Raw genomic sequence first — 26,457 nt, 5'->3', positions numbered from 1 at the left:
CGCCGAGTTCATCCGGGTTTAACAATACAATATCAACAATCATTGACAAGGATACAATCGAACGGTTTATAATTAAAGCCGTTGATAGCAGTCTATTTAGGGCAAACATCACATGGTATGCGGAATTTGTAGTGGATCTAAGCGAGTAATTGAAAACAATAGTTCTTTTAGAATAAAAATGACCACCAGGGTAATTGAATCAGAGGTATCACCGACGTCACATCAATATCGATTCGATACCGCAAAAGAATTCTCCGCGAACTTGAAAACGCTTTCCGAACAATACCGCGCAAAAATAAAAAAATACCGCCGAAAAATAACCGCCATCGACGCGGTCGTGTACTCGGTGTCGGGTATAGTAGCCGGTACTGGTGTTATTTTATCCACGGTGACCACGATAGCCCCGATCGCTGTTCCAATCGCTATCTCCGCGATGACAACAATTGCTGGAGTCGCCAACGCAATCACTAAAAAGATATCATCGTGTTTTCAGAAAAAACTCAACGAGTATACAGTAAAACATCAATTAGTATCCGACGCGTACTCGAAATTATCCGGGTTGATCTCGTTGTCGATTGATAATTTGTTCATATCCGATGTTGAATTCTCCACGATGGTCCAGTTGTATAGCTCCGCGATGTCAAAAATCGAGGATTTTCAACTGGAAGCCGGAACCACTTCAATGGGCTCTGGTTGTTGAAATTAGACACTAAAAACAACGAATAATAATAATGTCGCTGAACCCCGAAGGGTTTCAATTGCTTCAACGGATCGCGGAGAACACCACTCCGGTACAAACAAATATGATATCGATAACGTCAACGAAACCCGAATTCATTGTGAACTTTCCATCACCGGTTCCAGTGAAGTAAATAGCGCTGGCAAAATTGCGAATATATCACAGTTGGCCTAATATCCGAGCGGACGCATTTAACGGACAACAACCTAATAACTCGCTGGTTTTTGCATGGTCAAATAAGCCCGATGGGACCCCAGACTGGAAGGAGGTTACAATACCAACTGGGTCATACCAAATAGAACAAATCAATAAAGAATTTCAGCGCAGGATAAAATCGATCACAGGAAAAGAGTCAAAAATCGCTATTACGGTTCATGAACCGACGTTATCGTCGACGATTGAAATAAGCATTGATATTTATGGTAGTTCAATAAGAACCATACTAGGATGGCCTAAGAATCCACCTCATGAAATCCCCGCGGACTTACACACGAATGCGCAATCGTATCATGAGATTAATCCCAATTATCGAATTGATTTGTCTATTATAAAAAGCGCGTTATTACCCAGCGGGTTTATATTTCAAGACAGGAATACCATGCAATGGATATTTCCGTATAAGGAAACTCCTAAATTATCCGCCGCGATCGCAGTTAGTTTAAATGATATCAATAGGTTTTTTATCGAGATTAATTATATTTACCGATCACAACTAGAACAACTACGGGAAACAAAAGCACGAAAACACGTTGAGGTGTTAAATCAACTTATATCAGACATGGAATATATCAATGAACGAATCGTTAAAACAATATCCGATAGCAGCGATGATAATAAACAAAAATTCCTAACCGAGTATAATATCACAGAAGCCGATTTACCCGATTTCAAGTTTCCAGGATACAACGCACCAGAACTAAGAAAATCTCTTAATGATTTTCTCGCCCCATCAACTTATATCCTCAGACACGATAACGGAGAGGATGGTAGGCATATTGCCCCGTACAACGTAAATATCGCATCGGTGATAGCAATCAATCTAGTGTGTGATGTTATCGAAGGGAGTTACCAGGTAGATACCAAGCAATCAAATCAGGCTCAACAGGGGTATATCCTTTATTCATTTTCACCAACAGCCCCTCCGGGATTTTTAATCGTTGAGAGTCCGATTAATCCGGTCTATATGCGATGCCATAATCGGTTTTTAACGAGAATTAATTTTAGAATTACCGATCAGTCAAATAACCTAATTGATCTACAAGAGGAGGAGTTAGTGATTACTCTGTTTGTAAAATCATAGCAGCAGGGGGGGCGATGACATCGACGCGGTCGTCGCTGTGTTTACCGGACGCTGACGACGCTGGGATCGGCGCGCAGAAGGCATTAATTAAACCAAATGACGTCCCGGACAATTGTCGATTTGGCCCCTCGACGATGACAACGACGACGACGTCGTTTTTTTTTTACCAGGCGCTGACGACACCGGATCCGCTGAGTGCAGAAAGTATCAATTAAGCCAAATGACGATTGGACAAAATGTCGGATTCGCCCCCCCTGCTGCTACACGTATGAAGACCAATCATAAAAGCATAAAATTGCAATCAACTGATTATTGAAATGAAGCTAGAAAGTGAGTGGTTCTATTAAGAAAATCCCTCTTTCTAAAAATAGATGCACTCACATATTGGCTGATTTGATTCAGCTGGAAGGAATGGTCTTGTAGCTGGAAAGAATGGTCTTGTTCACTCACATATGCACTTTAATGTGTAAGTGTGTTATCTACGTATAGTTAGGATGATATTTAAACTGCAACAATGAAATTAGGACAATCAGTATGTAATGAAGACACGTGCATTTGCAGGGGTTGTTTAAAACCAGTTTTGAAATGTATTCAACTGCCATTTTCTTGTGTACTAACATTAAGTAAAAAAAGCAAGCTAAGTGGTATTTGAAAATACACATTTTAATCACTTACAATTACAACACTAATCTAGTTAATCTCATTAGTTTAAATCAATTACAATGTATAGTTTCTACTACTCTTTAAAAGTCACATGATGAAAATATACTGCATTTATTTCTCCATCCAAATGTACACATTAAAGTATGAGTACACTGCATATGTATATGACAATTTATATATATGTTAAAAATGTATTTGTAATAAACATATAACACTGAATTTTCAACCTAAAAATTGGTAATGCTTAAAGCCAATGTTAAATGCAAATGCTCATATATGGGTCACACTATCAAGTGAAGTGACTAAGTCACCTAAAATATTTAAACTTTGCCTTCTTCTGTTAGGAAAGCAAACATGACTTCGCCGAGTGACTCTTTTTGACAGGTAGATTGAGTTGTCATAGTGTCTGAAATGCCCCCCCCCCCATTTTAGCCAGGTTAGTTCTAATTTTGTGCTGTAGCTCAAGCCGAAATGTAGGCATCAATCCAAGAAGTAGCTAGTGTTGATATCAACTGTGCTGACAAACAACTCTTGCACATTTATGGGTATGTATTAGCTGATTGACCAACTAGCAGCTATCACTGCCCGATTTCTGCAAGCTATCCTTCAATGATAAAAACATTCAATCTTATGTTTTGAAACCTTAACAATAGTATGTAAATAGTAATTTGTGTTTTAAGTACAGAATCGTTAATTTATATATTTTAACTGATTGTACACTATTTCTTCATAAAATCTGATTGAAACTGTAAGTTAACCAGCAAAGGCAAAATAATTGCAGATATCACTGTGCAAGGGAAGTACCAATATACAATTGCCAAAAAGCAAATGTCTAGGAATTATGCTCTTGAAGATTTAGATTTAACATGCAATTAGGTATGTTGAAAACGTATCAGACAATGCCATGTTGTGGAATTCACAAGAAGAGCCATAAGGTCAAAGTTGTTTTCTAACTTGACTTGAATTTGTGAAAATACGAGAAAAAAGAGCAAAGCAAGTACTATTTAACCAATGCTTAAGAATTACTACAAGAACATAAATAATAAAACAATAAACATGCAATCCTAACAATGGACTGTTGTAATGATGCTATAAATTGAGCAGTTACATCATGAAAACCACTCTTTCTAAAAAAAGATGCTCTCACATGTTGTTTGTGCTGCTTCAGTTGGGAAGAAGAGTTTAGATCATACACCAAATTTAAAGGAACCGTGTCTGTAATTGTATGCATTTCTGGCATGTTATCTATGAATAGTTATAGAATGTTTTATTGGCAAAAAGGAAATTTGGAAGAACAGTATGATCTGAAATTACGTGTGCATTTCTTCTCATATACATAAGTTCAGGGGTTGTTGCAAATAAATTTAGTGAACTTCAAGAAACATTAAAAAAAACTCTTTAAAGAAATATTCTTGATTAAGAGTAGTTGTTTTTACTCATTTTTACTCACTTGCAATTTTAGTAATGTAATATAGTTACTGAGTTACTATTTATTACAATGTAAAGCCTCTATTAATCTCTTTTAAAGTCACATGACCAAAATAAACTACCTACGAATATGATACTTTTTAGACATATACCAAAATGTGTTCATGATATACATATACAATTCTGAACTTAAAGTATTTCTTAAGTCCAATGCTAAATGCAAATATGAACACTGGGATAGCGGGCATATTTCAAAAAAGAGAACACACACATTTTGATTATATATATATATATATATATATATATATATATATATATATATATATATATATATATATATCTACTGCATTTCTTGCTTTGCTTCCACTACTCCCTGTTGAGCTCTCACTTCTCCCTGTTCTGTCCAAACAAGAAGTCACTTCTCCCTAAAGTCTAGTTTGACCACTGTCCAGTGTGAGAAACAGAGAACATAAATCAAAATAGAATAACACACACACACACATACACACATCTATCTTTATTCTCACTTTTCCCATTTCAGCTCTCACATATACCTATGCTCTCCGAACTGAGAAGTCACATCTTCCTAAAATTCCAGTCTAGCTTGACCCCTGTACAATCTTGTGTTATTTCAGCTTTCATATATTTATTTTTTTTACATATACATTATTTCAAGAAATTAATAGCAATTTGTAAGCCTTTCTCAAATCAATATATTGCAATATTTCACATAATTTTACAATACATCACATTATTTTTTTTTATTTAATACCCACCCCTAGTACATGTATTTACAGGGTAATACCTGTGGAAACTGGCCAGATAGATTCTAAAATAAAACTATTGATAATAGCTAAGTGGAATGAATTTCACATCCTGTTTATTCAAGTGAAAGACTGTCTGTAAGTGTCAGTTCTGAATTTGAGCAAACATTTAGCTGTTGTTGTTGTTGTGGGGTTTAACGCCATTTTTCAGCACACAATAGGCTATACATGGCGGCCAGTATTAATGGTGGAGGAAGAACCTGGGAAAATCCCGGAAAGAACCACTGACCCACGAGAAGCTACTGGCAAGCTTTCTCACATACCCACATTGGTCAAATCTGAGACTTGAACCCACTCAGACAGAGGTGAGATGGCAGTGATCTGTAATGGAGAGAGCTTTAGACCACTCGGCCACTCGGGGCCCCCAAACATTATGCAAAATGGTTCAAAATTTGCTTGTTTTGTTCCCAATGTGCTTTTTAAAATGCCTCTTCAGGCTTTGCTTCTGTGAAAAACCCTGTGCACATAATTCACATTTGTATGATTTTTCTCCAGCATGCATATTTAAATGGATATGAAGCTGGCCACTCTGACGAAAAGTCTTACCACAAACTTCACACTTGTATGGTTTCTTTCCAGTGTGTATCAGCATATGCATTTTAAGACTAGCATTCTGACTAAATAACTTGTTACATATTTCACATTTATAAGGCTTTTCCCCACTGTGTATTCCTACATGTCTCTTTAGATTCCCAGCATGAGTGAATGATTTCCCACACATTTTACATTTGTATGGTTTCTCTCCATTGTGTATTCTCCAATGCCTCTCAAGGCTCATTGGCCAATGAAACATTTTTCCACATACTTCACACTGGTGTGGTTTTTCTCCACTGTGAATTTTAAAGTGCTGATTGAGACTCTCAGCCCAACTAAACAGTTTAGCACAAACTAAACATTTGTATGGTTTTTCTCCAGTGTGTATCGTCATGTGCTTCTCGAGATAGTCTTTCTGATTAAACATTTTATTACAAACTTCACATTTAAACGGTTTATTCCCACTGTGTATTCTCATATGTGTAGTCAAGTTTGATGTCTGTCTAAACATTTTCCCACAAACTTCACATTTGTATGGTTTCTCCCCACTGTGTATTTTCAAGTGTTCCTTAAGACTCTCACGCCAACCAAATAATTTATTACATACTGTACATTTGTATGGTTTTTCTCCGGTGTGTATTTTCATGTGTCTCTTCAAATTGCCTTTCTGCCGAAACAGTTTTTCGCAAACTTCACATTTGTACTGTTTATCACCTATGTGTATCTCCATGTGCATTTGCAAGTTTGCTGTCAGACTGAACGCTTTCCCACAAGCTTCACATTTGTATGGTTTGTCACCACTGTGTATTCCTCTATGCCGATTTAAATTAGATACTTGTCTGAACATTTTCCCACATATTTCACATTTGTACGGTTTCTCTCCGCTATGTATTTTTAAGTGCTCCTTTAGGCTTATAGCCCAACCAAACACTTTGCCACACACTGTACATTGGTATGGTTTCTTTCCAGTGTGTATTGCCATGTGTCTCTTTTGATTCCCCTTCTGACTGAACATTTTGTAACATATATCACATTTGTATGGCTTGTCTACACAGAATATCCCCATTTCCATGATCAGAAGTCGAAAAAATTTCGAACATATTTCACATTTGAATGGTTTTAATGCACTATTGTTTTTATTTTAACAAATATGTCCTGGGTCCCATTCAACAAAAATACTTACTTCACAAAAGGGTTTTCTCCGCTGTGTATTCTTAATGCGTCTTCTAGATCTCTTTGTGATTAAAAACCTGGAAGCAGGATCTGACAAGCCAGACTGCTAGTTGCCTAAGGAAGAGAGCACAAGTGAAGTGTGTGGGCATGACCCCGCATGTGGTGAGTTGAAATGAATTATCTAGTCCACCCGGGTATGGCTAATAGTGCGAAAAGTTATAAAAAAAAAGTTGCAATAAGTAACAAAATGCTACAAAAACTTAAGCGCAGTTTTAAAAAAAAAGTGACAGAAAGTGACAAATAGGTTAAAAACAGTTACTGTGGGACAAGACTAGTTGCCTTGAAATGATTATATAAGCAGATTAACTCACAAAAGGAATAGGTACCATGTCTAAACTTACATTAACTGTTAGCAATACGACAGGTTTCCTTTATCTGATAATGAGTAATAAGAAAATTTGTTTCCAACTGCTATCAAAAGTTAATATCATGACCAAAATGTTCCTGACATTATTTATTTAAACAAGTGAATTATATCATCATTTGTATCAGTGTAAATATGTTTTTCGAAGCTGCTATAAAAGTTTGGATTTGGCTTCGAAAACTGAAGTAAGGACGTGTGCGAAAAGTGCTTCTCAAATCTTTATTTTCTCGATTTCTATCGAAACGGCATGTATGTATGTATGTATGTATGTATCTATCTATCTATCTATCTATTTATCTATCTATCTATATATATATATATATATATATATATATATATATATATATATATATATATATATATATATATATACATATATATATATATATATATATATATATATATATATATATATATATATATATTTGAAATTGAAGTATGAGTAATTTTTAAAAAAAATACTGTAAAATACAGTCTTTCTTTTTTTCTTGTTTTTTCTTTTTTTCTTTTCCTATTTTCTTCATACGTTGTTAGTAATGGTATTGATATTTTCGTTTTACTGTTTTTACGTGCTTGCATGCACCATATTTTGTAGATATCTGAGTACTGGCTAAAATTCATCTGCGTATTATGTGGCTACAGTCGGCGCCAGGTGTTTAGACATGACTACCTTATATGGACTGCACTTCTGAGTCGTGTTTCGTACTTGACGTTGTTGATGGTGTCCTGGAACTTTCTACCCACTTTCTTCTAATTTGGTTAGGTTTTCGGCATGCAGAATGAGTTATGCTTGCAGTTCTTCAGCATTCTGTTGAGGAAATCATATTCGGATAGTCTTTGCTAAAGTCAGTGAGAAATATGTTTTCTTATCCCGCTGTTCTTCTGTCATTCTAGTCCAGTGATCAATGTTAACAAGGTGATGCAAACATTTTTCACTGAGGCAATAACTGTCTATGTTTCGCAAAGACCGATATATCTCTTCCTGCTTACTGGTCAGTAATTGCTGAAGCAGTTTTACAAGCTTTGGTAAATCAGCTAGCTTCTATTTTTGTGCCAGATTTTAGGATGTCATTGGTACTCTCGGTGTTGTTGTTTGTCCGTGTGCTTGTAATTTTGCCGTTGTTGACGGGGTCAATGGCCTGCTCTTTGAGAATTTTATACAATCTTGTGTGAAAGTAGGCATGATGGAACGTTGTTGGTTGAGCCTGTCTTGGTGGGTGTCAACGTCTTGTTTTTTGTTTTACTGTACATGACCATTTGAGCCAAACACTAAATCAAGTATATCCTAGCGATCTTAGAAAGGAAACCCAACCATAACATCCATGTGTCTGTACGCTCTGATGTAGATGGCGAGCACACTAAATCTGTGCCTATTGTCAGTAACTCGAGCTGGCTCTCTGTCAAGTTAACAGAGACATCATGGATGGCTTTTGTTGTAATGTAAGTGATATTTTTTGATGGATGTTTCACGCACGGATAAATGATAAGTTCTGGACGAGAATTTTACAATGTATTCGGCAAGCGCGATATTGCTTGGAATTTCAGAAACGAACCATGTCATCCGCCGCTTGAACTGATCAGGTCCAAAAGGAGAACTCTTTAGAGTCCGGTCTATTGCTAATTTGCTAATGATAGTGGTTGAAGTGGTTCGTAGATACGCTTTTTGTTGACGTTTCTCTCGATGCAGTACACATCGTGACATTTAACAATCATCAAGAGAGTGCCATGTCTTTCAATAAATGCTGTGGATGAACTCGGATATTTTCCCCTCAGAATTATCATAATCTTGTCGATACTAAGGATGATAAAATACATGGTGTCATTCTGCCAGATGGGACCTCTTGCCGAACAGCATTTGGCGAAAAGGATAAAAAAAGCATTCGCTTAAAGGATTTTTGTTGAATATATATATATATATATATATATATATATATATATATATATATATATATATATATATATAATGAGTTACTACACAATTAAATTTCATTTGTGAAAAAGAAATGTAATTTAAAACTTACAATCAAAATTTTGTCCGTCAATATATACATAATTTTAGATTAACTTCTCGCCATCGAAGATAACTTTTCGTAATACGCTTGTAACTTTTCGCACTTTTCGTAAGTTTTCGCTTTTTAGTCATACCGATTCCAATCATATCGAAAAATACTTTTACTCTGGTTTGTGATATAATGAAATACCATCCATCGACTTAGATTAAATAATATAAACAAAATACTATATTTTAAACAAAATCCCCAAACCACTTTCCCCTGTTAAATAATAAATGGTCGATCCCAACAGATAGAATATCAAAAGTGTTTTGCATAAATCCCCGTTTGTTTGTACCTCCTTTACCAATTTTAATAACGAAAATCTTTAATGTGATGAAGAACGCATATAGCTTAGTCATTTCATTCCTTGGTTTGTAATTTCTAACCTGTCTATGACCATGGTGGAAATATCACTGTCATTGCGCGTTTCATGCCTAACGCAGATTCAGTTTTAACTGGACGCCATGTCACTGGCATGTCCATTTTCCTCAGACAACAGTTCTGTAGTACATCCTATTCGGTACATGGCAGATAATTCCGTAAACTAGCACAAATTTGAGAGTTGAGAGTTATTTCCCTTCGCACAGCTAAAGAAATTATACCGCTTGTAATGCAAATCCACGTGTAATGCAAATATCTAGTTGTCATTCTTTTCGTTTCTTTGAATCGACATTGTGAATATTGGAATAAGACGATGCAGTATTTATCTTCTATGTGCATATATGTATATTCGTGCATAGAACCCTTCGTTGACAATTGACTTGTCCAGGAATTGGAAATGAACGGCGATCAGTGTCAGCTGTTACACTGAAAACATTCGTTTATATGCTGTTCTTAGTTGGAATCGGTGAGGGTGTACATACGAACGGGTAGGTATATTCAGACTAACTTCAATGTCACCGGTTTCCATAGATCCAGATTTATGTTTAGAGCAGAAGGAGATTAACAATTCCTTCCTAAATCTGATAGTAGTATAATGTTATAATGTGATGGATTAAGAAATACATTAAGCTAAATTTCCTATTTCTTATTAACTTGTGAGGAAAGGGTATGTGCACTAAATCCTTGTTGGGCCCCAAAATTTCACAAAATAAATAAAATATAATTGATCTGGGAATACCACAGCAAAAAATTCCATGAATATTTCAAGAACTTAAAATTGTCGTTGGTCTTTAAAAAGTATTTAGGTACGATATCATCTGCACGTGCTCATAGCGTCATATTGGGTTGTACAAAAGCTGCAGTTGAAGATAAATTTAAAAAATCAGATTGTCCAACCATGCGATAACCAGTTTCATATTTTACAGAATATTAAGGTATTCGTGTGTGATCTATTGCTACATTATAATTTTGGTTGCCGCATGCGGTACATGTTAAGTCCGTATTTTTCATTGATACCTTGCATCTATATAAAGCTATCAAGGATTGACTACACCTATACTGATATGTATGCTACAATGAACATATACAATGCTTTAGACATAAGAAATACATTATTATGCAATAGCCAGGGTAATACATGACTAACATGTTATCGGCAAGAATTTTCCCAAACATGTTTAAAGATTGTAAGTATACACCTGTTGTTATATTTTTTATGATTATGTCATCAATGGTAATATAACAAGGTTTCATTAGGAACAATTTTGGTACCCAAATTAGCGATAAATTGAAATTATTAAAACAGCATTTGTGATGGTCAGAAAACAATGTGTGAACTTGGTATTGTGAAACTGAGTGAAATAAACGTTCCTAACTGTGCGTACAAGCGTCAGAAACCTCAACGTTTGTTACACACACACACACACACACACACACACACACACGCACACACACGCATATATATATATATATATATATATATATATATATATATATATTGATTATCCTGAATATTAGGCTTAGGGTAGCTAAATGTATAAAAGGCGCATGAAGGAAATCATCCTTGTTTTTACACCCCCACCGATTCGAACTAAGAACATTGATTTATAATTTCAAACCTGATTAAATGACGCGGGCGAGGGGCTAGTTTATATATAAATGTATAAAAGGCGCATCAAGGAAATCATCCTTGTTTTTACATCCCCACCGATTCGAACTAAGAACATTGATTTATAATTTCAAACCTGATTAAATGACGCGGGCGAGGGGCTAGTTTATATATATATATATATATATATATATATATATATATATATATATATATATATATATATATATATCTTTGATTACCTCACCCATCCCCAGATAAAACAAACGCTAAAAAGAAAGAAAAGAGAACACAAAACCCAAAACAACAACAGAAAAAGAACAATACTAAAACAGCTCATTTGAGAACAATATTAATTTTCGAGAGAACCCCCTTTTTTTTTAAGCCATTCAATTGCAAATTTCATAAATGTGATTCTTCGCGCTACTCAATGACGAAACAAAAAAATGAAACGAATTATGTTCTACGCTGGCCTGTTGATAAAAATATAGGCCTGAAAAATAAATCTACTTGATCACAAAAAATACGTTTCTTTATCCTTAAAATTTACTGAGGTCCAGATGTCGCTGAATTTTGTAATTTTTGGGGTGTGATGTCTTCTTTCAGATCACCTCTTGAGCCAGTCTTTAGAGTCCATCGGAATATTAGGATTATAGTAGCTAAATGTAGAAAAGGCGCATGAAGGAAATCGATCCACAAAAACAGCAACAGCAAGCAGCTTATGGTATTTTGCTAACGGGGTTACAAATATAAGAAATGACAGAAAGAACTATAGCATTGTCTTTTACTTATTTCGGTCATTTCAAATACATTTTTGTTTTAATTCTTGTATTAACTATATTTTATCTTTGCATGAATTCACAATCTTGAACTCATTAGCATCTTCAGAATATGAAGTAATTATGTGAATTATACACATATAACCTAAGAAATTTTTGAAATCAGCACTGAATAAATTTAAAATGCGATATGATAAGAAGTTACTGAAATCAGCTTTGAATAAATTTAAAATGGAGCATGTTATGAAATTTCTGAAACAAGCATTGAATAAATTTAAAATGCAATATTTAAAGAAATGACTGAAATCAGCATTAACTAAACTTAAAATGCGATATGTTAAGAAATTGCTCAAATCAGCACTGTCTACGTTTTAAGTGCCATATGCTTAGTATAATTATTAGTTTGTTTTCCGTTTGACAAACTACGGTGGTACACACGTTCAAAGTATCGTCTGCAATAGAGAAAAGGCACCATATAGCTGCTTATTTATCAGTAAACCTTTTAAAATAAACAGCAATAGCTTTGATCCTTTTATAACATCGTTGTTTGTTTTTCCGTGAACGGCGCCAGCAACGATTATTCGCCGTAGTTCCTAATTATTCTCGCCAACAGTTCCACATAGTAGGCAAAGCTGATTTCACCGCTTGACTCCAGTACCACATTTAAGACCATGATCGAGCATCAGGACCACCACGTGACGCGACCAATGGCGACATACATTATTTAAGATGACATATTCTGTCAAAAAATTTACGTTTGCCAAGGCGTACACATTTTGTTTCGATTTTATCCCAATTACTTAATATGCACGTATGTATACATGCATGTAGATATGTATGAATGATTGTATATATATATATATATATATATATTGTTACTCTGATTGAAATTCTGATTGCTTCATTCTTTTGTATGCAGCCAGGAACTCTGTATTATTGCGGTACTTAATGTTCGTATCGGTACATATTAAAATTGTTTTGCCATTGCTGCATACTTATAATTTATACAGTTTCAATGACTTTTCCTGTTTCTGTGATATAAAAAAATATTTGTCGGTTTAAGCTGGCACATGTAAATAAAACAGCATATGATGGCTTACCCCGATTAATGTACCATGTGAGAACAACTCTCTATGTTATCGCGGTATTTGCTTAACTTACGTGTTGTAGCACGCAGGTATTATAATAAACATAAAATACAACTTTCCTATGAGAAGAAATGTCTACGATTGTACTGGCATAATATTTCCACATTTAAACGAAAGCATCCAAAGATAAAATCGAACACACACAGGTAACTCGTGTGTAAATCCATAAATAGCAACATTGCATATTAAAGGCAAATTATTATTTAACTTGATATGAATTTGAATGCAATGTGGACAAAGAAATGTAAATATAAAACAACTATTATTAATATTATTAGTGAAATATTACTGATTTCAAGAAAGTTTGACTGTCATTATATTCTCATTTACTTACAAGACGTATAATCATAAGCAGAATTTTGTAAATATTGGTCGATATTGGCTACCATGCAATGAAATTGCAACCGTAACATTGTAAGGAGATGTAAGTCACCATCATTCTTTTTCATTATAAACTTATAAAAAGATGTCGACATTGTAGAGGAAATTATTCTGAAAGGTATTTGCGTCCTTACTGGCTACAGCTTTACATCTGTAAACAACGCAAAGCAGCGCGCGTCCAAAATTAATAGGAAAATCCCGTGTGCCGCGATGACATAGAGCCCGCGATACTACAGCGTTGGAGTATATCTCATTTATATTATGTCCTGCTTTGCATGCTCTTTATCGGAAAAAAAACCCCGCAGTATATTCCTGAAGATAATTTTATGGTCACACATAATGCGCTGTTTTTGTTTTACACATGGCGACGCATACTAGTTGAGATAGCTCTGCTACTTAAACAGGTATATCTTAGAAATCTCAAACTGAATACACGAGGTCCTTCTCCGGAAAGTCATTAGACCGCATTATCCCTAATGTTTCGCAGAGGCGAATTCATTTACAGTTTTATATTTGTCAAGATGTGTGGTTTCTACTGAAATTATCAGGTAGCCCAGTACAATTCTCTAATAATGAATCACTTATGTGTTGTCAGCATATATCAGTTTGTTGACGACTTTGTCGTGCACATGCAGGTTCCAATCACAGATTCATACGTGTGCAAAAACTCCACAGCGAGAAAAGGTATGGCGTACTAAAAGGCTAGAAGGCGTTACCGGCCTGTAAATGGAAACTGGTGAACGATCTAACTTAAAGGCATGCTCAGAGAGAGGTGTTTTTAGATTAGTTGGAGCTGGAGGTCATGGCAAAAATAACTAAATAACATAGTGCTGTACTAGATACATCGTGTATATATATATATATATATATATATATATATATATATATATATATATATATATATATATATATATACACATATATATTATGTACGCTGCATCAATGATATACCACGATATGTATAAAATTTTCAGTAAAATGAAACCAGGCTTGCCGAGTTTCCTTTTAATGAGATAATTATACGAGTGGTACATCATGGATACATCGTACTTGCTATACATATATTTTATTTTTATCACATACAAATATACATATTTGCCTTTGAATGGGGTTACGATATGCTCCGGGCAACTGTGTATTGACCGAGCGAATAAACTCATCACATCCCTGCGAGTGTGTCCACTACAAAATGTAGTTCTACTGCTTTTGTTTTTGTTCACAATCACATATGCAAATTGATAAGTTGATTGGTTTCTTTTGAGTTTCTAAGTTTTTTACCATTAATAAATCAATATAATACACAATCATGATTTAAACATGAAATACGGTTTTTATGAAAAAAGTAGTGTACTACAAACACGGATAGCTTCTTATACACTAAACCTGAACTGTCAGGCATTCACATAACGGCGTATGGAAATTAGCGTGGAATAGAGACAAGGTTAAATGAAGAACCATCAAGAGGTAAATAAAGTATTTTATTATATTTCTCTCTCATCTAAGTCATTATCCTATATCAATTAACATTTCCAAAGACTACACTATTCTCTCTCTCTCGCTCGCTCTCTCTCTCTTTGACGGTTTGACAAAGCTTTAGCATCATTCATAGGTCTAGCGACATCGTTGTATCACAAAAGCGAAAATCACATTCTCGTATTTTCATGGACTTTCGCCAGTATGTAGCTCCGATAATCCAGAGAGAGAGATGGATCGACCATTTGGATATTTTTATATTTAATAATTAATAATCGATTTGTAGAACATTGTAATAGGTTTAAGGTAAACAACAACAAGGCATTAAATAAGCTACATTATGTGTGCATCGCAACCAACAAATGTAACATATAGTGTCGACTGGCTATTGCAACCATGTATTATTGATATTATGTGCACTGTATATAGATCCCGATGAAAGCGTAAACATACCGTTACAGTGAACCAAATTATTGTAGGTTACTTGGTACAAGTTCAGATTTAATGTTTTTGTCCAGCGCAATGTTTTTCTCTCTTACTCCAGATTTTTGCTTATTTTGTCCCTTACGCACGAGATAGGAGATGGAATGGAAATGAGAACGGAGTCCAATGAAATTGTCTATCATTTACATTCATTTTAAAAACATGGACTATTAATACTTTTTATCGCTACTTTCATATGTCACTTATGACTAACGAATGAGTAGAAATTCATGATTGATTTATAGACGTGCATTTGAAAGAATGTTTATTTATTCGTATTATTGCGCCATGGGCGAATCACAATTTGATATACCAGTAGTATCGGTAAACCAATGTGCCTTATACCAAATTGTGAATGCCATGTGGTATATATATATATATATATATATATATATATATATATATATATATATATATATATATATATATATATATTTATATATATATATACACATGATAGTATTTTCACTGCGAAATATATTTCTGCATTTGTTACATCTATCCGCTATCCGTTTGTAAATTATTAAACGTCTATGTTTTCGATGTTGTATTTGTAGTTATACTGATTAAATAAGGAGTTAAACGTGCAAGCTGATTTAAATAAAGACAATAATAGAACAATCGACCGGAATACTGTTTGTATTCGTTATCTCTCTCTCTCTCTCTCTGTTTCTCTCTCTCTCTAATGTTTCCTTTTATTAATCGGTTTGTTATTCAGCCAGATACTTTATCATATGCCAGATTCAAAGTGCGCTTAGCTCAATTATCACGTCGCCTGTGCCTTGCGACAAACGTCCACAGAGAGAGAGAGAGAGAGAGAGAGAGAGAGACGTAGCTATTAATATTATTTGCGTTATTTTCTTATTTGATTTCGAAGTAAAATCGCATCCCCTTTCTAGTGGGTATAGACGCAACATGTTGCAACAATACTTACATGCTTATCCATACGCCACTGGTGAATCATAATTTGACATATCAACAGTAATGATAGAACACATTCCTTTAAATACATACTAGCATTCATGCTATTTTTATGTATTTAATTTGTGTGTGTGCGTCTGTATTAATGCATGTATGCATGTATCTCTATATCACTCTCTTTCTCACTCTATAATAAATAAACATAGGCTATCAATAAGAGCTGTATACACTTGGACCATTAAGTTTCGGCAGCTTACGACATGCTAAGTTTTCATTATCAAATTATTATGATCAATATAATGTGATGGGTCTAATACCTAGAAATAGTTTTGGTAGAATGACTCAGTTGCAAAACTTCATAGATTTAACACACTTTTTTAAAATTAATATTTCTTCATAGGTCCTCTGGCATTACCCTTGTAAGTCATGATGCACAGTAATATACAGATAGGTTATTGAGACGGTAATGACGCATAATAAAAATAACCAGTATCAGTAACTAAGAGTAAAATTCGCATTTAAAAGTTTTCGGTTGTAATAATGACTATATAGTCAAAGATACTTATGTCTTTTACATATACTTCATTTTAAAATCTTGAGATCGAAATATCATTTTAGAGGCAGGGACATATTGGAAAGTAATTGTTATACTAAGTATAATCAGATATTAGTTTCTACGCGGGACTTTATGTCACTTACACATATTTCTCACATCATATGCAAATCAGCAATACATTTCTCTTACTTCTTTTGAGTAGTTAGGCAGAAATTATTCCGTCAAAATTAGAATATGTGTATATTCACAACCACAACATACAGATTGTCTCAATGGTTGTTCGATCATATTATATTTGAATTTAATTATGTATGTGTGTGATCTGGATTTATTTTGTCTGCCACCCAGTCACATTATCCTGACACAAGGTCGACCAGTATTAACACTAATCTCGTAATGCTGATCGCCAAGCGAGCAAGCTGCTAGTACCATTTTATAATTCTTTGGTATGACTCGGTCGGGGTTCGAACCGGCAACATCTAGCATCGGATATGGACACTCTAACCAAATTTGGCCACGGGTTCGGTGATAATAATTATGTTTAATATTGTTGTGGAGTTTTATTGACGAAACAACTCATGAAATCATCGAAAAGTATGGGAAGTTGTTGATGATTTTTTTGTTGTTTTAGGGTTAAACGCCATTTTCCAGCACACAATAGGCTTTACATGGAGGCCAGTATAAACGGTGGAGGAAGAACCCGGAAAAATCCCGGATAGATCCACCAACCCACGAGAAGCTACCGGCAAGCTTTCGCACATACCCACATTGGCCGAGCCCGAGACTAAAACCCACGCAGAGATGAGATGGCAGTGATCCGTAACGGTGAGCGTATTAGACCACTCGGACTTTCGGGGCCCTTTACATCATTAAATAATTTGGGAAGATCTCCGACATTGCAATAAATATTCATTTTAGGTAAAATTTGTGTGATGCATACCATGTGTAAATATGCCACTAAATTTGCCGAGAATGATATAAAATGTAGTCGTATTTGTTTCCAATTAGGCGTTGCTTATTGTGTTATTGGCTGATTATATACACTGATCACAGACACTATGCTATAATCGATATTATATGCTTTAATAAAAGTGTTTAAACTTGTTACACGTTCTCATTATATTTGTGGAATACCGCGTGCAAGAAAGAGTGAACAATTTTAGCAGGGCAGAAAGATATTTTATTTAGAAATCTGAAAATGAGATCGCAGAAATAAAATCATCTGATAATTGTGTCACTTTTATATTATAAAAATTATTATTTTAAAAATTGACTAAAATCCTACATATTTTACTTTTACTAGAGCTCTGTACTGTTCAATTAATTTGTGTGTGTGTGTATGTGTGTTTGTGAACTAAGTATTTCACTCTCTATGTCTATGATTTTAAATGGCCCAACCTCGAGCAGCTATATAGTTTGTCAGTCTTCATTTTTCTGCTGCGACCCTCGGCTTCAAGAATAACGTTTTTCAGTGGCCCATGGCGTCAAAAAGGTTGGACAGCACTACTTTAGACAGTTTCATGTAAACATATTCTCTTAATGGCTGTTTGGTAAAGGTTATATTTTATGGTCGTCATTAAAAGACTTATTAAATTTCCCAGTTTACTGATAATTGTCATTATAGCACTGGCATGTATCACTGTAAAAAAAATCTCTGTCACGAATAACAACTTTTTCCCTTTTATCTTGAAATCATTTGAATTAGACAACAAAATATGCAACACAAATTATATTCAAATAAATAGCAAATTTAATTTTCAATTCTGCCATCTCTGCCTTTCTCTGAAACAAAATTCAAAGGTTTCATAAGTTACACGCGATTATGTGTCTGGCATTAAGTTGACTAACAGGCTTTGTTAGTGTTTTATCGTCCATATGTAAATAGACAACCGCAAGGTAACACGCTGCGTGGAGGTAATTATTGATAGTTTAATCTGAGGTTTGATTTATTTTCCAATTCCTTAAGTCCCTCTGTGGCCCAAGAATAATATTATCCAATACTCGTTTGATTCGACATTAACATTACAGTCACATCATGTTTCCTCTTTTGGAGAGATAAGTAAATTTATACTTGGTCACCACTTAAATTATGTCACGTGACACATTTACCCAGCCTAGGTCTACACACCACTGACTACACACCACTACGCACCACTGACTCGCAGGTGGTAGCAGGGCCGGATTATTCATAGGAAAAAGTGGGCAACGTTCCAAAGGCCTTCAGGTTCAAGGGTCCCGTATATTATTGTCTGATTTCACAGCGGGGCCCCGAGGCTCAAGGGGCCCCTTATTATGTAGTCTGATGTTACAGGAAGCGTTGTTAATAGTACTGTAACCATATCTATGGACAAGGCAGGATAGCTATTAGCCCATATAATGGCTGTGCCCCGGATCCCGAAAGGTCTTAATTCGGCCCTGGGTGGTATTTTCCTACATATGATCACAACGCACGTGAATATCATCAATATGCCTGCACGCATGACTCAGCGAACGTTTCCTTGGCCTAAGCGATTAGAGCATCCGCCTCAGATGCGGGAGCTCGAGGGTTCGAACCCCCACCGAGTCATATCAAAGACATGAAAATGGTAGCAGTATCTGCCTCGCTTGGTGCTCTGCATTAAGAGGTTCGAGTTAGGACTGGTCTGCTTGTGTCAGAATAATGGGATTGGATGGGACACGATCCTACATGTCTACTGCATGATACTCCAGTGTTAGACATGACTATATAAAATGTCACGGTGCAGACAGAGTAAAGATATGTCTAAAATTGTTTAACATCCTCTCCTTGTTCGTTGTGTTAGCCTCTCACAATTTAATTCGAAACAACTCTGGCAGTATTGTACATATCATGCCTCAACAGGCTGAGCATGTTTGAACTCCTGAGAGTTGTTTTTAAACTCTAAGTTCCTAGAGTTTGAAATAGGCCTATCTGAGAGGACTGATTAACTGCAGGTGTCTCCCGCCGGCACTAAATTTGTGTGCTTCATAATAGTGGACATACCGTTTGTAATTTTGTATTATTATTTAGATTTACGTTTTGATATGCAGATAGTTTACCCCACCCCAGTTCCACAACTCACATTATATTTTTATACTAAGCGTTATGTCCCGTCAGTCATGCAAATTTTGACATGCGTTTCAGTGTATTGCTTGCGGAGATGGAGGGAATGGGATAACAAGAAAACTAACATACATGTTTAAATACAGTTGTATTTACTTCGTATAATGTAGATATATTATATACTATTTTCATAGAATAACACAAATATTGCAAAAATATGCATAACTCCATGTTAAGTATAGAGGTTATATATCAAGTTATATATAAACTTGACATAGAGTTCAAACAACAACTATGTTAAAATAGCTATGATTCATTTATCCTAAGGACCTAGCCAACTAATTATTCATGAGACCTAGAACCAGTTTCATGTGGTGGTATATTTTATGTCATATATAAAAACAGTGACTGCTTTTAGTGGATAAACTGACGTTATGCATGGATGTAGGTATGCAAGTCTAAATCATATATTTGGATTCTGTACAAATCATATATTTAGATTCCACATTCTCATTTTCAAAACAGTTATTTCCTTCTTCTATTCTTTTAACGGATCCATAACTAGTGTTAAGACTATGGTGCCAAACTCCGACAAAAAAGATGTGAAACCAACAAAATGTATTAAAATCAACAAATCCATTTATTTCAGTGAATGATTCACATACTGAACTTAAAATGGGAATAAACACTCATTTATTTACCACAACCTTGTATAAAAATGTCAGCCATGTTATACTGACCAGGATTCGTGACACAGGCTCGCATCGTGAAAATTTTAAGTTTGTAAATAACTCTAGACTTTGATGAATTCAGATATCAGTAAACAGTTTATTTATAGCTACAAAAAATATAAAGATAAGGTACACACAAAACGCTATCCTTAATCATGAACACAATAAACTAACTATACATAACAGTAGAACATGTACAATTATGATTCAAACCGCAACACTGTAAGCAGCAATACACATGGCCCATGGAACTTAGAACTAAAAATAATTCGAAGTTATTTTACAAAAACGATTTTGATTCTCTTTTGTTTCAAATAAGAGGTTTATTTGTGTCCCTTGGAATTCACATAGCTAAATATTGGACACTGCATATTAAAACTATGTGAAATAAACTGTTTAGATTGACACTGCAACACTGATGTTGGTGTTGACAATATACGATGATGAGCGATGATTTGGTGTTGACAATATATAATGATGAGGGATGATGTTAGTGTTGACTATATATAAAGATGAATGATGGTGTTGGTCTTGAGAATATATCATAATGAGCGATGATGTTGGTTTTGACATTTCATAAAAATGAGAGCTGATGGTGATGTTGACAGTATGATTTTGTTGATAGTATAAATGATGAGCGATGATAATGATTTTGACATTATATAATGATGAGCGATGATGTTGGTGTTGACAGTATATACTGATGAGCGATGATGCTGATGTTGACAGTACATAATGATAAGCGATGATGTTGGTGTCGACAATATAAAATGAGCGATTATGTAATCAAAGAGGTTGATAATGCATAGCATTTATACAAATAAGTGTACACGTGTATATGTTTATGCGGTTTGCGCCTTTTCTTTCATCGTCCTTTGGAATTTAGGCATTTTGGATACAATAAGACTTTAAATAATCTCACTATTATATTTACATGCTAATTCATTATTGTATATTCTACTCTCAACCCAATACACATGCCTTATACATCGTGGTAATGATAAAATAAGCACTGTTTGTGGATATAGTTTTATATTAGAAGAGTATATGAACGAGTATACGCGATCATCTTGCCAGCTGGGTACAGTCGAATTCTTTCTTTTTATCAATATCATCGCTAATTTATTTCGATGATGAAGATGTTTGTTACACATTGCGCAATAGTCATTTGCCAAAATTCGTTGATACATATTATATAATGAAAGTCAATGACGAGAAGAAAATATATAAAGATGGATCTTTGAAAAGGAGCATGCAATTCTAAAGATGTTATTTTGCTAAATAAATTCTCGTATTAATATCTATAAATTATGGTCATCCATTACTCGGTACAAATCTCTCTCTCTCTCTCTCTCTCTTTATATATATATATATATATATATATATATATATATATATATATATATATATATATATATATATATATATATATATATTGTGCAGTACAATAGCTTAGGCTTGTAACACAGTCATATGTATAATTTGACTGGATCTGCAAGGTCCTTATATGATGTCATTACCAAAGAAATACTCTAAAACCCAAACGTTGACGATGTATCGGCACATGCAATTGATTAGTGTCTCCAAACCGTATTTCCCATTGTGAATCACCACGATGTAGTTTTAAGTCCCACACCCAAACAATAAAAGGAACACTGTTCTTCCCCTATTAATCCATCTTCTACATAAAAACGTTGATTTTTGCAATGCTAACCTTTTCCTACTTACGTGGTATATGCGCTATACTTGAAAACCAACATTGATCAAATAATGGTTGTTCTGTTGCTCAATTATATATGTAGCTGCAAACAAATGTATGCATTTGCAGCATCAAATGTATATTATTGTGCTTTTTCATATCACACTGTTGTAAATATTTAAATAATTGGGTTGATACTTCTTATTTCAATATATATACTTTTTAATAAACTATTAAGCCTGTATATTCTGTAAAATATAGAAACATATTTGTCATAATATGCGAAATCACCAACACAAATTGTGCATTATTTTGTCTGTTATTTGTTAACTTAACTATCTTTGAAGACACATGTATCGTATCCATTACTTCTAAGCAAATACACTTTATCTCCTGATACCAATGCTGCTTTCACGTTAAACGCATGCAACATTTCCACAATTTCTCTGAAAGATCTTGAAATTTATGCAATGCATCTTTATGTCTTGAAAAATTACAATGATTAGATGATGTACGTGTTTGTTGCACAGTGTTTAGGATTTTGTTATGTTTGTGCTGTTGAAGTGTACAGTAGAGAGTTATTTGGATCTTACTTCGGAAGACATTTTATCTGGAGATGATGAACAAGAAACATCGTATGCCTACATGAGATCCGTAAATAATTTAAAAAAGACTGACATAGTAATTCTCAATTTTTATTTTCGAAAATAACCCTTGTTTTAGGCATGTTTTGTATGGGTGTTTACGCTATGTTCCCATGACTTGTAATTTATAGGTATTCTGGTTCTCTCTGTCTGCGTACCATTGGCAAATAATATAAATCTTTAGATGTTTTATAGAAGAGGATAATTTGATGGGTGTTATGAGGGCATTTATGCGATTATTGGGGAGTGGGCACTAGTTGCAAATATGGGAAATATAATCAGATAAAGACGATAGAGAAAAGGTACCTACATACATGCATCCGTAGGTACATACATTCTGCTTGCATATGTGCGTCTGTGTATACATTTAGCAGGGAAATAATTCATATGTAAATGCAATCTAAAGTCCACGACATCATTCTGGATCATTTAAATTTTTTGTAAAACTAATAAAATACGCTACATTTTACATGGTAGACAGATCTGTAGACACCTCAGTAACATACGAACAAATATCAAACCAAGACATTTCACATCAAGGTCTCTCGGGGCAGTGAAAGCAGCTCGACCATGATGTATAGTACTTATATTAATTTGTTTTGAAACAACGGAAGTTGCTTTCTGAATTTTGCATCCGTCTTATTTATACCATTACACCATATTTCAGAAGAGTGGATTTTGCTAAATCTTCGATTACCGATGTGTAACAATAGTAATGTCTGTTTAAGGTAAAACACTGTGGATTGGTCGAAAGTGATACATATTCATGTCTTAAAGACAGGGAGTATCACTGTTTCTTTAGCTTACGAACACATTATTTTGCGTCAGTCGGGTTCGAGTTCATAGCAGATTACATATATCATGTACAGTACCGGATTTACCATTGTGCTTAGGTATGCTTAAGCACAGGGCCCCTTTGGCCAGGGGGCCCCATCTTACTGGCAAAAAAAAAATTACGATGAATTTTTCAAATGTTTTTTAAAAGTCAAAACGTCCAAATGTTTTTCCTAAAAGTTTTTTAAAAGTGAAATTGGGCTGTAGTGTTTGGTGCAGTACCACCTGTGGCGGGTTTTCTGAGTGGTCTGATTAATTCCGGCTGAACCTGGCGTGGTGTCAATGTGATTTTGTATTGCTTCTTGTATATCAGATGTAGTAATTGGGTCTGTTAGTATTGTGTCTTTGTTGTGTGCTGAGGATAGTTGATGTATATGTTTGGTTATGTTGTTATGTTGTTCTTGTGTGAAGTATAGCCGGAGTAGATAGTTGTTTATATAAGTCTACAAGTAAGTTGGCTTTTCGCTGCGAAGTATATGCTGTATGATTTATGAATCTATGATTGTTATGTTGTATAGGAGTGTTTGTGTGTGTCATTGTTTTTCATTGAGTGATGATATTAAAGTGGTGCCAAAATTTTCTGGTGTATTTTTTGTAAGTTCGATCTAGTTTTTTGCATGTTTTTATCCAACCGTCTGTTTTAATTTTTATATTGTTAAATTCTTTTGTTAATTTATTACATATTGATATTAAATTTGTATTATTCAGTTCCCAGAATTGAATCCAAACAACTGATATTACTGCTCCAGCTATTTGATCCTAACAATGAGTAGACGATATGAAAGTGGTGCAAGTAAAAGAAAACGCCAAAAAGAACAAAAAGATATAGTCAAACATTTAAAGCAATCACATCATTTGGCTTTGCATACCTAGGACAAACAAGTTCAACAGCAGATACAGAAGATTCAGATGCGTTACTTGGCACCCAGGAACATTGTTTAGTAACTCCAAGTACCAGTGGCACTCAAGAACCTTCGTCAGTAACTCCAAGTATCAGTGGCACCCAGGAACATTTGTCAGTAACTCCAAGTAGATCCACAGACACATAAGCTTCAGTTTCCCCCACCAAATGTACAGAAACGAGTGTTGGCTCTTCTACTGATTTCATTGTCAAGAATAAAATAGGTTTATGGACCACATTGAGCAATGAAGAAATAATTTCATACTGGATTGAGAAAGGCCTTTTGGAATGTTAACAGTGGGATAGACTTTTCACAACTTCGAAGCGAACCTACAAAAACCAAACTCGTTCATGCTCAAGAAGTGTATTCTTCTCCACTAAAATAAATGGAGAAATCTACCCTCGGGAATGGCTAGTATATTCTCCAACAGAAGGAAAAGTCTACTGTTTTGTGTGCAAACTTTTCTCAAAATTCTTTAAGAATGTTTCTTCAACTACAGCTGTAGCTTCTTCAGGATTTGATAACTGGTCTCATCCTCAAATTATTAACACCCATGAACATTCAGAAAGTCATATGGACTCTATGTTGACCTACTTAACAAGAAAACGTGGTCAGACGCTTGCAACAAAACTTGATGAGCAAGTCAAAGCAGACCAGGAATACTGGAGGCATATACTTCAACGAGTGATGGCAGTGATTTGTCTGTAGGCAGAACGTGGATTGGCTTTTAGAGGAGATGATGAAACCTTCGGCTCACCAAACAACGGAACCTTTCTCGGTTTGCTGGAATTGATTGCATAATTTGATCCCTTCTTATGCACCCACATAAACCAGCATGGAAATAAAGGATCTGGCCATCCATCATACCTATCCAAAACCATATGTGAAGAAGTTATCGAGCTAATGGCTAAAAAGGTTCATGACGAAATAGTGAAAGAAATCAAAGAAGCAGGGCATTTTAGTGTATCGGTCGATTCAACACCTGATGTTTCCAATGTTGACCAACTCAGTGTAATTGTTAGATATATTTCTCCCCTTGATGGAATACCAGTTGAACGATTTTTGACATTTATTGAACTGAAGAATCACACAGGTGAAGGAATGGCTGAATTGATACTGAACTTCTCTGAAGAACTTGAAATTGATTTCATTAAATGCAGGGGTCAGTCATATGACAATGCATTTGACATGGCTGGAAAGTATAATGGCGTTCAACAGAAAATTCTGGAAAAGAATAAGTTTGCAAAATTTATTCCCTGTGCTGGACATTCCTTAAATCTGGTTGGAAGAGCTGAAGTTGACTCTTGCCTGGATGCAGTGAATTTCTTTGGCGTGGTCAATGAACTTTAATGCTTTTTCTCAGCATCTACAAGACGGTGGGCAGTGCTGAAAAACTTCTTGCCACCACATGTTCTGCAACATTTGTCTGACACAAGATGGGAGGCCATTGCCAGAGCTACGACAGCCATCAGTGAAAGTTATGCTCACATTCTTGAAGCACTCAGTCACATCCATGATGAAAACACTGAAAAGGGTGATACTAGACGACAAGCTCAAAATCGGTTGCAGAAAATGGAAGAATTTGAATTTGTGTTCATGCTTCATCTATGGACAGGTTTGCTTGAGCAGTTTCACAAAGTAAGTAATGCCCTTCAAAGTACACAGATTTCATTGACCACGTGTGCAAACCTATACCGTTCACTTCTGCAATTTGTT

General features: G+C 34.9%; 2 protein-coding genes across 2 annotated transcripts; one reads left to right on the top strand and one right to left on the bottom strand.

Annotated features, from left to right (window-relative positions):
• Positions 1-2,684: 2,684 nt before the first annotated feature.
• On the bottom strand, positions 2,685-6,805 carry LOC149784313 (uncharacterized). Its single transcript, XM_089932331.1, has one exon. The coding sequence runs from the start codon at positions 6,558-6,560 to the stop codon at positions 5,340-5,342; it is 1,221 nt and encodes a 406-aa protein (XP_089788457.1). The 5' UTR covers positions 6,561-6,805; the 3' UTR covers positions 2,685-5,339.
• An 18,839-nt stretch (positions 6,806-25,644) lies between these two features.
• On the top strand, positions 25,645-26,091 carry LOC149784312 (zinc finger MYM-type protein 1-like). Its single transcript, XM_089932976.1, has one exon. It carries the CDS (start codon positions 25,645-25,647, stop codon positions 26,089-26,091), a length of 447 nt encoding a protein of 148 aa, XP_089789102.1.
• The last annotated feature ends 366 nt before the right edge of the window (positions 26,092-26,457 follow it).

The sequence above is a fragment of the Sinohyriopsis cumingii genome, chromosome 14 (assembly GCF_028554795.1).
Source record: "Sinohyriopsis cumingii isolate HCF-2022 chromosome 14, ASM2855479v2, whole genome shotgun sequence".
NCBI lineage: Eukaryota > Metazoa > Mollusca > Bivalvia > Unionida > Unionidae > Sinohyriopsis > Sinohyriopsis cumingii.
The sequence above is the reverse complement of the archived record's forward strand: the minus strand, read 5'-3'. Positions and strand labels throughout refer to the sequence as shown.